The sequence below is a fragment of the Stegostoma tigrinum genome, chromosome 2 (assembly GCF_030684315.1).
Source record: "Stegostoma tigrinum isolate sSteTig4 chromosome 2, sSteTig4.hap1, whole genome shotgun sequence".
In the NCBI taxonomy this organism is placed as follows: domain Eukaryota; kingdom Metazoa; phylum Chordata; class Chondrichthyes; order Orectolobiformes; family Stegostomatidae; genus Stegostoma; species Stegostoma tigrinum.
In genome coordinates this window covers 149,083,488-149,097,547 of record NC_081355.1, presented here as the reverse complement: position 1 = coordinate 149,097,547, position 14,060 = coordinate 149,083,488, and the positions used below count along the sequence as shown (strand labels likewise).

Genomic DNA, 14,060 nt, shown 5'->3' with positions numbered 1-14,060 from the left:
CATCGAACCCAAAGCATTAACTCTGTTTTCTCCTCCACAGATGCTGCCAGACCTGCTGAGCCTTTCCAGCAACTTTGTTTTTGTTCCTGATTTACAGCATCCGCAGTTCTTTCGGTTTTTATTTAGTGATGTGTATACCCTCTATGTCGCATTCCTATTACTTATGCTATGTTTTTACAGAGAATTTAAGAGGTGATTTGATGATTTTACATGGATTTTTTTTGAGGGATATTGATGTCTTGAAGCTTCCCTGAGTCAGTATTTAGTGAGGTCATACCTCTTGATTTGCCGGAATATTTGATCATCCAGCACGGTCCCAGCCCCCCGAGGTGTGCTGGATAATGAAACATTTCCTGCTGCTGTTATAAACTAACTGTGGTTTTCCCGTGACCTAATATTTTTCTTTCTCCCTCCTTGGCCTCAGTTTATCCTGTTTAAAACAAACACTTACAAACTGCGAGTCAAAAAAAAAGGCGAAACGCACCTCTGCACTGAAATACCTCGCGGCCTCCAAATCCGCCGAACGTTAAACTCACGCTGGATACGATCTCTCCTTGGTAACCGGGCCTGGCCTATGTCACCAGGGTGGACCTTTTTAAGCTATCGAATGTTGGCCTGGAGCAGGAATTCTGGGTAACTTGTGCAGTTACCAAAGTAGGGAAAATAGAAGACTGAATCTTCTCAACTGCTCAGGTTGACACCTCTGTTGGCACTGTGCATGGGGAGTGAACACAAATCCGTTAACGTCTGTCTTTGTTTATTTTTTATTTAAACGCAGGGCTCGCTGTCCGACTATCTAAAAGGCAATGTGATCAGCTGGAACGAACTCGGTCACATCGCAGAGACCATGTCCTGCGGCTTAGCTTTCCTTCACGAAGACATTCCCCGATACAAAGGAGAAGGCCCGAAGCCTGCAATCGCCCACAGGTACAGAGTCAAATTAGATTCCCTCCAGTGTGGGAACAGGCCCTTCGGCCCAACAAGTCCACACTGCCCCTTGAAGCGTCCCACCCAGACCCATCCCCCTATAACCCACACACCCCTGCACACTATGGGCAATTTAGCATGGCTGACCCACCTAGCCTGCACGTCTTTGGACTGTGGGAGGAAACCGGAGGAAACCCACGCAGACACGGGGAGAACGTGCAAACTCCACACAGACAGTCACCCGAGGCTGGATTCGAATCCGGGTCTCCGGTGTTGTGAGGCTGCAGTGCTAACCACTGAGCCACCGTGCCACCAGGGGGCCATGCTGACATTGTCCTGTTTGAGAAGGGAGGGGGGGGCAGCAGACAGGAAACTATAGGCCAGTTAGCCAGATCACAGACATTGGTAAGATTTTAGATTCCCTTATTAAGGACGGGGTTTCAGAGTAATTGGAGGTGCATGGTAAAACAGCTGAGTCAGCGCTACTTCATCAGGGGAGGTCATGCCTCACAAATCTGCTCAAATTAATGAGCAAGTTAGACAAAGAAGATCTAATGGACATGGACTTCCATGAGGCCTTTGATAGGCTATTAAACAAGATAAGAGCCCGTGGTGTTAAGGGGCAACATACTGGTGTGAATCAAGGGTTGGCTGACTGGCAGAAGGCAGAGAGTGGGGATAAAGGGGGTCTTTCTCAGGATGGCAGCCAGTGAGAGAGTAGAGTTCTGCAGGGGTCTGTGTTGGGACCACAAATATTCACATTAACAATTAACCATCTGGACAGAGAAACTGAGAGCTTTGTTTGCTAAGTTTGCAGACAACACAAGGATAAGTGGGAGCACAGGAAGTATCGAGAAGGTATGGAGGCTTCAGAACAACTTGGACAGTCTAGGAGTGTGGGCAAAGAAGCAGCAAATGGGATACAGTGTAGGAAATTGTGAAGTTATGCCCTTTGGTAGAAGATTAGACAGGCATAGTCTAATTTCTAAATGAGGAAAGGCTTCAGAAATCTGAAATACAAAGGGTCTTGGGAGTCCTCGTTCACGATTGTCTTCAGGTTAGCATGCAGGTTCAGTTGGCAGCTAGAACGGCAAATGCGAATGTTAGCATTAATTTTAAAAAGGCGAGAATACAAGAGCAGAGATGTACTGCTGAGGCTGTATAAGGCTCTGGTCAGACAGCATTCGGAACACTGTGAGCAGCTGTGGACCCTGTATCTAAGGAACAATACACTGGCATTGGAGGACGTCCAGAGGAGGTTTACAAAAATGATCCCGGGGATGAAGGGCATATGAGGAGCGGGTGAGGAGTCTGGGTCTGTACTCGATGGAGTTTAGAAGGATGAAGGGGACCTGACTGAAAGTTAGAGGGTCCTGAGGGGCCAGGAAAGAGTGGATGTGGAGAAAGCATTTCCAAGTAGGACAGACTAGGACCTGAGGGCACAGCCTCACTGTGAAGGAATTACCCTTTAGAACTGAGGAGAATTACCCTTTTTAGAAATGGGTTGATTCTGTGGAGCTGATTGCCACAGAGGGCTGTGGAGGCCAGGCCGTTGAGGAATTCAAGGTTCTCGATTAGTGAGGGGCTCGTGGGGTACAGGGAGCAGGCAGGAGAATGGGCTTGAGGAACCTGTCAGCACTGATCAAATGGTGGAGCAGACTCAACAGGCCAAACGGTCTAATTCTGCTCCTACGTCCTATAGTCTTGTGAAGGATCCAGTTATCGGCAACGGGTAGGTAGTTTATAAACGAAAGGAAGGCTTCCATTTATAAGCTCCTTTCACAGATATCTCGAAGAGCTTTGAAGCCAGTGCAGTATTTTTTTGATGTTGCAATTACTGCATCTCAGTCATTCATCAAGCTAACGAGCTGGTCTCTGATTTTGAAAGTGTCATTGGGTGGTGAGTGGTTCTTGGCCGCCGTCACTGGGCCTAACTTCCCACAGAGCTTGGCAAACCAGATTTATCGTGTCCACCTGAGAAAGGAGAAGGGGAAGGAGGCCCTCAGTTTGAAAGGTGGCGCCTGAAATAGTGCAGCGCTCCCTCCTTTCGAGCCTGGAGTGCCAGCTCCATCTGTTTATGGGGCATTATCCCAAGACCTTGTGTCTCCGGGGAGAGCCCCACCGAAGCAGCCTCAGTAGATGCAGCAGGGTAGGGATGAAGATGAAATGTATTGGCCGTGGTGCCCATTGGGACCCTTGCTGACCATGTATAGTGTGTGTGTGTGCGCCAGGCAAGGAGAGAATACAACCTGCCTGTGCCATGATCTGATGGGATTTGCCTCCCATTCTCAAGCGCGCACAGCAATCGCTGTGGGGGGTTGGAGGGGGAGACTGGAACAAGGGGACCATTATGGTGTTGGAAGTTCCCCAGTCAGCTCTTTAACCAGAGTGGCGACGTCACCATGATCATGATGAATGGTGGTGCTGGCTCGAAGGGCCAAAGGGCCTACTCCTGCACCTACTGTCTGTTGTCTATCGGCCCTTTAACCAGAAAACCGAAAGACCTGCAGATGCTGGGAATCGGAAACGGAAATTGCTGGAAAAGCTCAGCAGAGAAAGCTGAGTTAACGTTTCGGGTCCGGTGACCCTTCAGGCCATTGAACACCATTATTTGACCTCGGCTGGTGTACACTTTGGTTCTGTTTTGCTGGTGAAGCCCTCACCTTGTAGGAAGCATATCAGTCTCAGCCCGGACTGGTCCAATTGAGCCTCAACTGGCAGTCGATGGTAATTGGCATGACTCTGCAATTTTACTTTTGTGACCTGGGATTGAGTGTTAGTTATAATGTAACAGAGGTTCTTGGGGAGTTCAGTTTGGCGTTGCTGTGACAGGGGAAGAGGAATACCTGTGGATTTTTTGGCAGTATGTTTTGAGCTGTGTTCTCCTCCCTGTTTTGGTTTTGGGCTCCCTGATAAATAACTCAAATTCCGTGATTGTTACGTCGGAATTAATCCTGGCAGGTGCTTTTGTGGGATCATGTTGCACCCACGGAAGCTGTGGTAAGTGGCTTTGCTAATTAAACAGGAAAATCCAGTGGAGAAAAGCGGAGATTTATTTCCTCGGGCAGTGAATTGCTGCCTCCTGGAGGTGAGTTGCTGTAATTGCACAAAAAGCTTCGTGTTCCTTCAGTGCTCGAGGTCTGGCTTCTCTCTGGAGGAATCCCTTTGATGGTGTGACGCACCCTGGTTGGCAATTTGCACTTAATGCTGCACTGCTTTCTCAGTTTACCTGTAGAAGACGCACTAAGCTGCCTGTAAAGGTGTCGATACGGTATACAGTGTTTCACGTCCATGTTTGCTTGTTGTCACCTTGTGACATGAGAAACCAGACGTGAATATTGTAGGATTGAAAAATCTAACTGACCTTTAACGCAACTGACCATTTTATTCACACATTACATCGCTTAAGCAATATACAGAGGAGATTTGCCAGGGTGTTGCCTGGTTTGGAGAGTTTGTGTATAAAGAGAGATTAGATAGGGATGGTTCACCTTGGAGCAGAGGAGACTGAGAGGGGGGACATGCTTGAGATGTTTAAAGTTATGAAGAACAATAATAGGGTAGACAGGATAATAAAGTGTAAAGCTGGATGAACACAGCAGGCCAAGCAGCATCTCAGGAGCACAAAAGCTGATGTTTTGGGCCTAGACGCTTCATCAGAGAGGGGGATGGGGAGAGGGTTCTGGAATAAATAGGGAGAGGGGGAGGCAGACCGAAGATGAAGAGAAAAGAAGATAGGTGGAGAGGAGAGTATAGGTGGGGAGGTAGGGAGGGGATAGGTCAGTCCAGGGAAGACTGACAGGTCAAGGAGGTGGGATGAGGTTAGTAGGTAGGAAATGGAGGTACGGCTTGAGGTGGGAGGAAGGGATGGGTGAACGGAAGAACAGGTTGGGAAAGCAGAGACAGGCTGGGCTGGTTTTGGGATGCACTAGGTGGAGGGGATGAGCTGGGCTGGTTGTGTGATGCAGTGGGGGGAGGGAAAGAACTGGGCTGGTTTTGGGATGCAGTGGGGGAAGGGGAGATTTTGAAGCTGGTGAAGTCCACATTGATACCATTAGGCTGCAGGGTTCCCAAGCGGAATATGAGTTGCTGTTCCTGCAACCTTCGGGTGGCATCATTGTGGCACTGCAGGAGGCCCATAATAGACATGTCATCTAAAGAATGGGAGGGGGAGTGGAAATGGTTCATGACTGTGAGGTGCAGACTGGGAGGTCGAGCCGAACTCGTCCTCACCCTCAACAACTTCTCTTTCGATTCCTCCCACTTCCTGCAGACAAAGGGGGTGGCCATGGGCACCCGCATGGGCCCCAGCTATGCCTGCCTCTTTGTAGGTTACGTGGAACAGTCCCTCTTCTGCACCTACACAGGCCCCAAACCCCACCTCTTCGTCCGTTACATTGATGACTGTATCGGTGCCGTCTCTTGCTCCCCAGAGGAGCTCGAACAGTTCACCCACTTCACCAACACCTTCCACCCCAACCTTCGGTTCACCTGGGCCATCTCCAACACGTCCCCCACCTTCCTGGACCCCTCAGTCTCCATCTCAGGCAACCAGCTTGTAACTGATGTCCATTTCAAGCCCACCGACTCCCACAGCTACCTAGAATACACCTCCTCCCACCCACCCTCCTGCAAAAATTCCATCCCCTATTTCCAATTCCTCTGCCTCCGCCGCATCTGCTCCCAGGATGAGGCATTCTACTCTCGCACATCCCAGATGTCCAAGTTCTTCAAGGACCGCAACTTTCACCCCACAGTGATCGAGAACGCCCTTGACCGCGTCTCCCACATTTCCCGCAACACATCTCTCACACCCCGCCCCCATCACAACTGCTCAAAGAGGATCCCCCTCGTTCTCACACACCACCCCACCAACCTCCGGATACAACGCATCATCCTCCGACACTTCCGCCATCTACAATCCGACCCCACCACCCAAGACATTTTTCCATTCCCACCCTTGTCTGCTTTCCGGAGAGACCGCTCTTTCCGTGACTCCCTTGTTCGCTCCACACTCCCCTCCAACCCCACCACACCCGGCACCTTCCCCTGCAACCGCAGGAAGTGATACTCTTGCCCCCACACTTCCTCCCTCACCCCTATCCCAGGCCCCAAGATGACTTTCCACATTAAGCAGAGGTTCAGCTGCACATCTGCCAATGTGGTATACTGTATCCATTGTACCCGGTGTGGCTTCCTCTACATTGGGGAAACCAAGCGGAGGCTTGGGGACCGCTTTTCAGAACACCTCCACTCGGTTCGCAATAAACAACTGCACCTCCCGGTCGCAAACCATTTCCACTCCCCCTCTCATTCTTTAGATGACATGTCCATCATGGGCCTCCTGCAGTGCCACAATGATGCCACCCGAAGGTTGCAGGAACAGCAACTCATATTCCGCTTGGGAACCCTGCAGCCCAATGGTATCAATGTGGACTTCACCAGCTTCAAAATCTCCCCTTCCCCCACCACATCCCAAAACCAGCCCAGTTCATCCCCTCCCCCCACTGCATTACACAACCAGCCCAGCTCTTCCCCTCCACCCACTGCATCCCAAAACCAGCCCAGCCTGTCTCTGCTTTCCTAACCTGTTCTTCCTCTCACCCATCCCTTCCTCCCACCTCAAGCTGCACCTCCATTTCCTACCTACTAACCTCATCCCTTGACCTGTCTGTCTTCCCTGGACTGACCTATCCCCTCCCTACCTCCCCACCTATACTCTCCTCTCCACCTATCTTCTTTTCTCTTCATCTTCGGTCTGCCTCCCCCTCTCTCCTTATTTATTCCAGTTCGCTTTCCCCATCCCCCTCTCTGATGAAGGGTCTAGGCCCGAAACGTCAGCTTTTGTGCTCCTGAGATGCTGCTGGGCCTGCTGTGTCCATCCAGCTTCACATTTTATTATCTTGGATTCTCCAGCATCTGCAGTTCCCATTATCACTGATAGGGTAGACAGGAAGCAATTTTTCCCCTGGGTGGAGGGATCAACAGCTGGGGAAGTGGGGGCGGGTGCACAGATTTAAGGTGAGGGACAGGAGGCCTTAGAGGGAATGTGAGGAAATAAATTTTCACCCTGGGGACTGTGGGAATCTGACATTTGTTGCTTGTGAGGGTGGTAGAGGCAGAAACCCACATCACATTGAAAAAAGGATTTAGATGTACCCCTGCCAAAGCCAAGGCAAGTAAGGTTATAGACCAGTGCTGGGAAGTGGGATTAGAAAAGTTAGGTCGGTGTTTTTGACCAGAGCAGATTCAATGAGTAGAAGGGCCTTTTTCTAGATGGTAGTTCTCTATGACTGTGTGAGAGAGACCGGGCTGACATTAAACTATTAGTTTAAAACTGATAGAGGAGTGTGCTTCCAGTGGAGTGTCATGTTTCAAGTATCCTGAGGTAAAATAGAGTACTCAGTATTGATGACATGAGTATGCCTCCTAAAGGTATACATGGCACTACAAACGCTGGGCTCAGTGGATAGAACTACTGCCCCGGATCAGACGGTTAATGCTTCAGTGCCCAGTTCAGGGCATCAGAGAGTGTACTGCTGTTTTGTAGAGGCAGCTGTTAATTTGAAGCCCTGTCCACCTTGAAGACAAGGGATAGGGGTTGGAACAGTCCATTATCAATTACTCTGATGAACAGCCTGAATATATGGCTGCGAAGGAGACAAATGTTCCTCAAAGTGAAGGGCCAACCTTTTAGAACTAAGATGAGAAGGGTTACTTCAACCAGAAGATAGTTAATCTGTGGAACTCATTACCACGAAGGTGTGTGGAGGCCAATTCACTGAGGGTATTTAAGACACAGATTTGTTCCTGTTAGTAAAGGGATCAACAGTTATGGAGAGAAGGTAGGACGTTGGAGATGTGAAACATATCAGCCATAATTGAATGGCAGAGCAGGCTGGCTGGGCCAAATGGCCTAATTCTGGTCATAGGTTTTGTCCAAGTCTGAAGAAAGATGTGGATAAGTTATGTGAGGGGATCAAAATTTAGCAAATGGAATATAATGTGCGAAAAATGTGAATCTGTGCACTCTGGCAGGAAGAATAATAAAGCAGGAGTGAGGCTGTAGAACACTGAGGTACAGAAGGATCTGGGTGTAGGAAAGAGGCACTGGTGTAGGTAGTGGTGTGTTTCTTTTTGGTGGTACGGACTCTGGGCTGAAGCACTTTTTCTGAACTGTGTTATGGAACATGCGGCATATTGTCATTCCTTGCAAATACAGGAAGAATACAAGCAGCAAGTACTGAAGATAATCAACAGGTCTGGCAGCATCTCTTTGGGGAGAGAAACAGTTAACTTTTCCAGTCCACTGTGTCTTCTTCTGAAGAGCCCTGAAGAAGAGTCCTATTGAACTGAAAATGTTAATTCTACTTATGTCTCCACAGATGCTGTCAGAATTGCTGAATTTCTCTACTTTGTTTTGTTCCAAATTGCCAGCATCTGTTGTTCTGTGCGTTCATACGAAGTGGAGCTGCTTTGTCCCCATTTTACAGGGTGTTGGTAAAGCCCCCTGTGGAAGATTGTGTGAAGTTTTACTCTCCCTGTTTATGAGAAAACATAATAGCACGAGACATTCAGGGAAGGAAACTCGACTGATTTCTGGGGTGGAATGTTAGGACATGTGGGAAGGCTATTAGGTATAAGAGAAATGTTAGGCCATGCCATGGTTGATATGTTTCTCAATCCCATTTCTCCTGCCTTCTCCCTGTAATCTTTGATCCCCTTACCAATCAAGAAAGAGGTGAGACGGGCTGGGCCAGTATCCCTTGGAGTTGAGACGAACGGGAGGTGATTTTATTGGAGGGTAATGGATTTTGGGAGGACTTGAGATGTTGGATGCTAAGGCAATGTTTAGCCTGGTCGGAGAGACTAGAACTGGGGCAGTCATTTAAATAGAAGAGAGTCTGTGAGGATTATTAGCCTGCAGGATTCTCATTCCCAGAGTGTGGCCGGGGCAGGATCATGGAATGTTTTCATGGGGGGGGGGGCGGGGGGGTGTTGCTGTGAATGGATTTGTGATAGTCATGTCGATTGAGGGTGGGCAGGAATGAGTTGAGACCATAATCCTATCCTACTGAATGGAGAGGGGCCAAATGGCCTCCCTCTGCTGTTTCTTAAGTTCGAAGAATATGTGACAACCTGCGAGCTAGGAAGGTGGGAAGCTTGGCTCATTGTCATTGGTGATTGATTAAAGCAAAATGACAATTTCTTTTTCCCATGAGAGGCAGAAGGAGGTTAGCCTCATATTCCCTTCCAGTTAAAACTCCTTGTGTGCTCTACTGATCAAGCTATTAATTCTTCCTTCTGTGTTCATTACGTTGTGAGTAATTGGGAGAAGAGCCGTATTGACCCTGGATACTTCTTCTTGATAGCCCAGCTCTGGTGCTACCTAGTTTCTCCTCCTTTTAATTACGAAGTAGTGGGGCCTGAGACTTGGCTACACCTCGGGGTTAGGTGGTGAAGTGATGGCCTGTCGAGATGAGTAGATGCGTGTGCCTTTGCAGTCCCTGAGCTTTTACATTACTGCAGTCGAAAGAAAAATAGCACAAGATGCGGAGGAATTAGGCATTTCAGAGATAATCTATAATTGCATTTTTCATAAAAATACAAGGCGTCCTATTGTGAAACCCTCATAAAAGTGTCTGGTTTATAATTGTGTAATCTCCGAGCAGCCTGTTAATGATGGTGCACCTCAGCATTAATGTTGAGAGGTAAGATTAATGAGCATTGGTCCAGGCAAGTTGTTCCCAGTGACAGATTATAAAAGGTAACGTTGCCGCTGCCTTATTGGACATAAGGCTGCACTGCCGTTAGAGAGAAATGACTGGTGGTTTTTACCTGAGGGTCACCACATCGCAGGGGAGAGGGAAGATTGGGAAGGAGAATCCTTCGTGGTAACGTCAGAGAGGGCAGGAATTGAACCTGTGCTTTGGGGGTCTCTCTGCATTGGCAACCAGCCCCCCATGCAGCTTTTTATTTGAAACATTTCAAATGAGCAGTTTGGGATTAAAAAGTGACATAAAGTGAATGACTCTTCTGACACAACTGGGGAAGTCATCTTTGTGCGGGAAGTAACTACGTGGACTCTGTGTGACTGGAATTCAGCAACAGGCTTAAATATACAGGAAGGCCCTGGATGCCTTTTGAAAAGGGGCAGAGGTGATTAAAGGAGGTGATGAGAGAGGACCATGACCAAGTCAGGACGTCACAGAGTTCATTAGAGAGCTTTTTTTTTAGCAATTTCCGTTTTTGTTCCTGATTTATAGCATCCGCAGTTCTTTTGGGTTTTTGTTTAAATCGTGTTTCTCCATCATTTTGTTTTCATTTTGAATTTCTAACATCCACAGTATTTTGTGTTCTATCTTGATTGTTTAATTTGAAGTCATTTTCTGGATTCTTGCAATTTCCAATCTTGCTGATTTAAAACAAGGTGACTTCTCAACTCTTTATAGCTCAGATTTCTAATCCAAGACATGAACCGAGAACCTTCTCCCTGCATTGCGTCCAGCACTAGACTATCTGGCCATGTGTCTCAGTGACTGGACACTGATGTGGTCACTTCCACGTTATTGTGCTCTGCTGTTCTGGCTGCACAGCCCAACTTCTCTTAACTGTGTTCATTGTTTCTCCATATGGATTGGATTTATGGGTCTAGATTTTTCACTGAGTCGGAATGACCCTGGTCCTGATTCAGGGATTCCTGGGAAATTCTTGCCTCAGTCAACATCTCTCGAAACAATAACCTGATGGAGTGACACGGTGGCTCAGTGGTTAGCACTTCTGCCTCACAGCGCCAGGGACCCGGGTTCATTTCCACCCTTGTGTGGAGTTTGTGCGTTCTCCCAGTGTCTGCGTGAGTTTCCGCCTGATGCTCCGGCTTCCTCCCACAGTCCAAAGATGTGCCGATTAGGTGGATTAGCCATGCTAAATTTTTTAAAATTCATTTCTTGTGGGATGTGGGCATCGCTGGCTGGGCCCAGTATTTATTACCCGTCCCTAGTTGCCCCTTGAGAAGGTGATCGTGAACTACCTTCTTGAACCGCTGCAGCCCACCTGCTGTGGGTTGGCCCACGATGCCCTTAGGCAGGGAATTCCAGGATTTTTACCCAGCGGAGGAACTGCAATAAGTTTCCAAGTCAGGATGGTGAGTGGTTTGGAGGGGTCCTTGAAAGTGGTGGTGTTCTCATATGTCTGCTGCCCATGTCCTTCGAGATAGAAGTGGACATGGGCTCAGAAAGGTGCTGTCTGAGGACCTTTGTTGAATTTCTGCGGTGTATCTTGTAAATTGCCCATGGTGTCCAGGGAACTGTAGGCTAGGTGGGAAATGTAGGGTCACCCGAATAGGGTTGGGGGGAGGGTTGTGGGTTTGGGTGGGATGCACTTCAGAGGGTCAGTGCAGACTCGAATGCTCTGCTTGCACGCTATAGGGATGCTATGATTCTGCAGTCATTGTAACATTGCAGTTTGAGAGAGCTTGCTGCAAAAAGCTTGGCTGAATTCGACTTAATGGGCTGTTAAAAACTGGATATGAAGGATGCAAATTAAATCCGATTATAGACATACAATTTGAGTCATGAGTGACTACGTGGTTTCCCGAATCTATATCTTCGTGTATTGTCATTACCTGTGTGTCTCATGGAAACCACATGGTATGTTACTGGTCAAGGTGATCAGCGTGGGGATAGAGAAGGATAATTCACAGCAATGTTTGGTGCAGATGTTGGTGTTGTGTTTTCTTGTTTTGCCTCTTGTTTCCCAGGACCCAGAATGTGGGAGGGTGTGTGAGCCGCAAGGGTTTGCCGTTTGATCCCATTTCTTGCTCCTCTCTTTATTTGCAGGGATTTTAAAAGCAAGAACGTGCTACTGAAAACAGACTTGTCGGCGTGCATTGCTGACTTTGGACTGGCCGTCAGGTTTGAACCTGGGAAACCTCCTGGAGACACGCATGGGCAGGTAACATAAATTTGCAGAGCGAGGATAACTGAATGGCAAGGCACTTTGAGAACCCTGATGCAATTAAAAAGAGCTGAAGGTCAGCGCTGGACTTGTCAATTGTGTTCGAGGGGTGTGGGATATGCAAATCTTTGGTTAGTTAGGGAGCAAGACAACGATTAAATCCTTATATTAATTAATAGCTTTACCGATACAAAAATAATCCAATATGAACCAGAGAAACACAATGGGTGGAGTTAGTTGTCCTTTGCTTTGAAAATCTTTAATTTTGAATAATTGCACCACCACCCCCCCGTCCTTTTGAGTCTTTGCTGATTCCTATTGCGTATGGAGGATAATTTTCCATTCAACATATGGCTCTCCTAAAATTCCCAACCTCCCCCACTCCCCACCACCACACAAAACCCATCATATCGATGGCTTGTGATGGAATACATGCATTGTTCAATGACTCCATTGTGAAACTGGTGAATAGGTGTATGTCATTGTGATTTATGCCCCAGCTCCTGTAGAATAGGGATCTCAGGGTCCCCGCGGTGCAAAGAGAAAGGCGTTTGTATGAGTGCTGGAAGCAGCAAAGAGCACCCCACACCACCCCCTCCCCCCCCACCACCACCCTCACCCCCACCACCACCCTCACCCTTAGCTCTGACTGCAGAATCCCATCCATCTGCTTCAGAAAAGCAAAGCACAATGGTGCTCCAAAAGGGAGGTGAGGCATTCCAGCTGGATACAGAATGTGTGATTAATGCTGGAGCAGGCAGGGTGTGGGTCATTTGCCAGAGTCACTTCACAGTACAAGTATCAGGCAGCACAGTCCAGTAAAACCATCCATGTGCAAACAGGCGATTAGAACCCACTTTTGTACCTAAGACAGTGTTTTGTTTGAGATGAACTGAGAGCAGCTTCTCTAAAAAGCCAGTCAGTCAGCAACACAAAGCACTCCACCAATGTCCATTATTGGTGCTATATTTCCGAAACTGCTAAGTTAAACTGTGTTGCAGTCCCTCTGCTGTTCGGCAGGGTGCAGAGAGCCTGTACTTGTTGGCTGAGTGGTGCGGACTAGGTTGCCCATATTTGTGAGTAGCTGGGTCCTCGTGTAGAGCTGAAAAGTAGCCCTTGATAATAAAATGTGAAGCTGGATGAACACAGCAGGCCCAGCAGCATCTCAGGAGCACAAAAGCTGACGTTTCGGGCCTAGACCCTTCATCAGAGAGGGGGATGGGGTGAGGGTTCTGGAATAAATAGGGAGAGAGGGGGAGGTGGACCAAAGATGGAGAGAAAAGAAGATAGGTGGAGAGGAGAGTATAGGTGAGGAGGTAGGGAGGGGATAGGTCAGTCCACGGAAGACGGACAGGTCAAGGAGGTGGGATGAGGTTAGTAGGTAGGAGATGGAGGTGCGGCTTGGGGTGGGAGGAAGGGATGGGTGAGAGGAAGAGCAGGTTAGGGAGGCAGAGACAGGTTGGACTGGTTTTGGGATGCAGTGGGGGGAGGGGAAGAGCTGGGCTGATTGTGTGATGCAGTGGGGGGAGGGGATGAACTGGGCTGGTTTAGGGATGCAGTAGGGGAAGGGGAGATTTTGAAGCTGGTGAAGTCCACATTGATACCATTGGGCTGCAGGGTTCCACACCTTGCTGAATTGTATCATCTTGCACTCATCAGGACAGACGCAAGAATGCCACATTTGAAGTGATCTCAGCAGTTTATTTATCAGAGAAAAGGGATGCTAAGTCAACTCCAGTTGACTGAGCTATATCCATCCACCTTCTCAAGGGCAGCTAGGGATGGGCAAGAAGTGCTGGCCAGCCAGAGAAGCCCACATCTCTTAAAATGAATAGAAAAAAAATACAGTGAGATACAATGGAAAACAGGTTTGCCAAGTGCCCATGTAATTCAAAAAGGGTCAAAGCTTGAATGTGTTCCTTTTGTTTGCAGAGAACTGGTTCCTGTGCACGTCTGGATATCAATTCTCACAAGCAGAAGTGATCGCCTTATGAGCTTGACTGCTTATGTTAAGTTAGTTGCGCCTGTACCTAATAGCGTACTCTGGATTGTTCAGCACCTGTTGCCCAGTTATGGAATAGCCTCTTGCCTGAGATGTCTCATGCTGGGTTTTGTAAACACAGGCTGATTAAGGTCTGCCTGGCCAAACAGAGTTGACTTGCAAACCAGATACATAG

At 48.2% G+C, this 14,060-nt stretch overlaps 1 protein-coding gene across 7 annotated transcripts in view; it reads left to right on the top strand.

The window, feature by feature from the left end:
* LOC125448270 (activin receptor type-2B-like) overlaps positions 1 to 14,060 on the top strand; it is a 183,822-nt gene that overhangs the window by 157,861 nt on the left and 11,901 nt on the right. For all 7 annotated transcript variants that reach the window (XM_048523481.2, XM_059640093.1, XM_048523445.2 and 4 more), the window contains 2 exons: positions 779 to 927; positions 11,766 to 11,880. In XM_048523481.2, the coding sequence (XP_048379438.1) occupies positions 779 to 927; positions 11,766 to 11,880 (264 nt within the window). The remainder of the gene's footprint in view (positions 1 to 778; positions 928 to 11,765; positions 11,881 to 14,060) is intronic.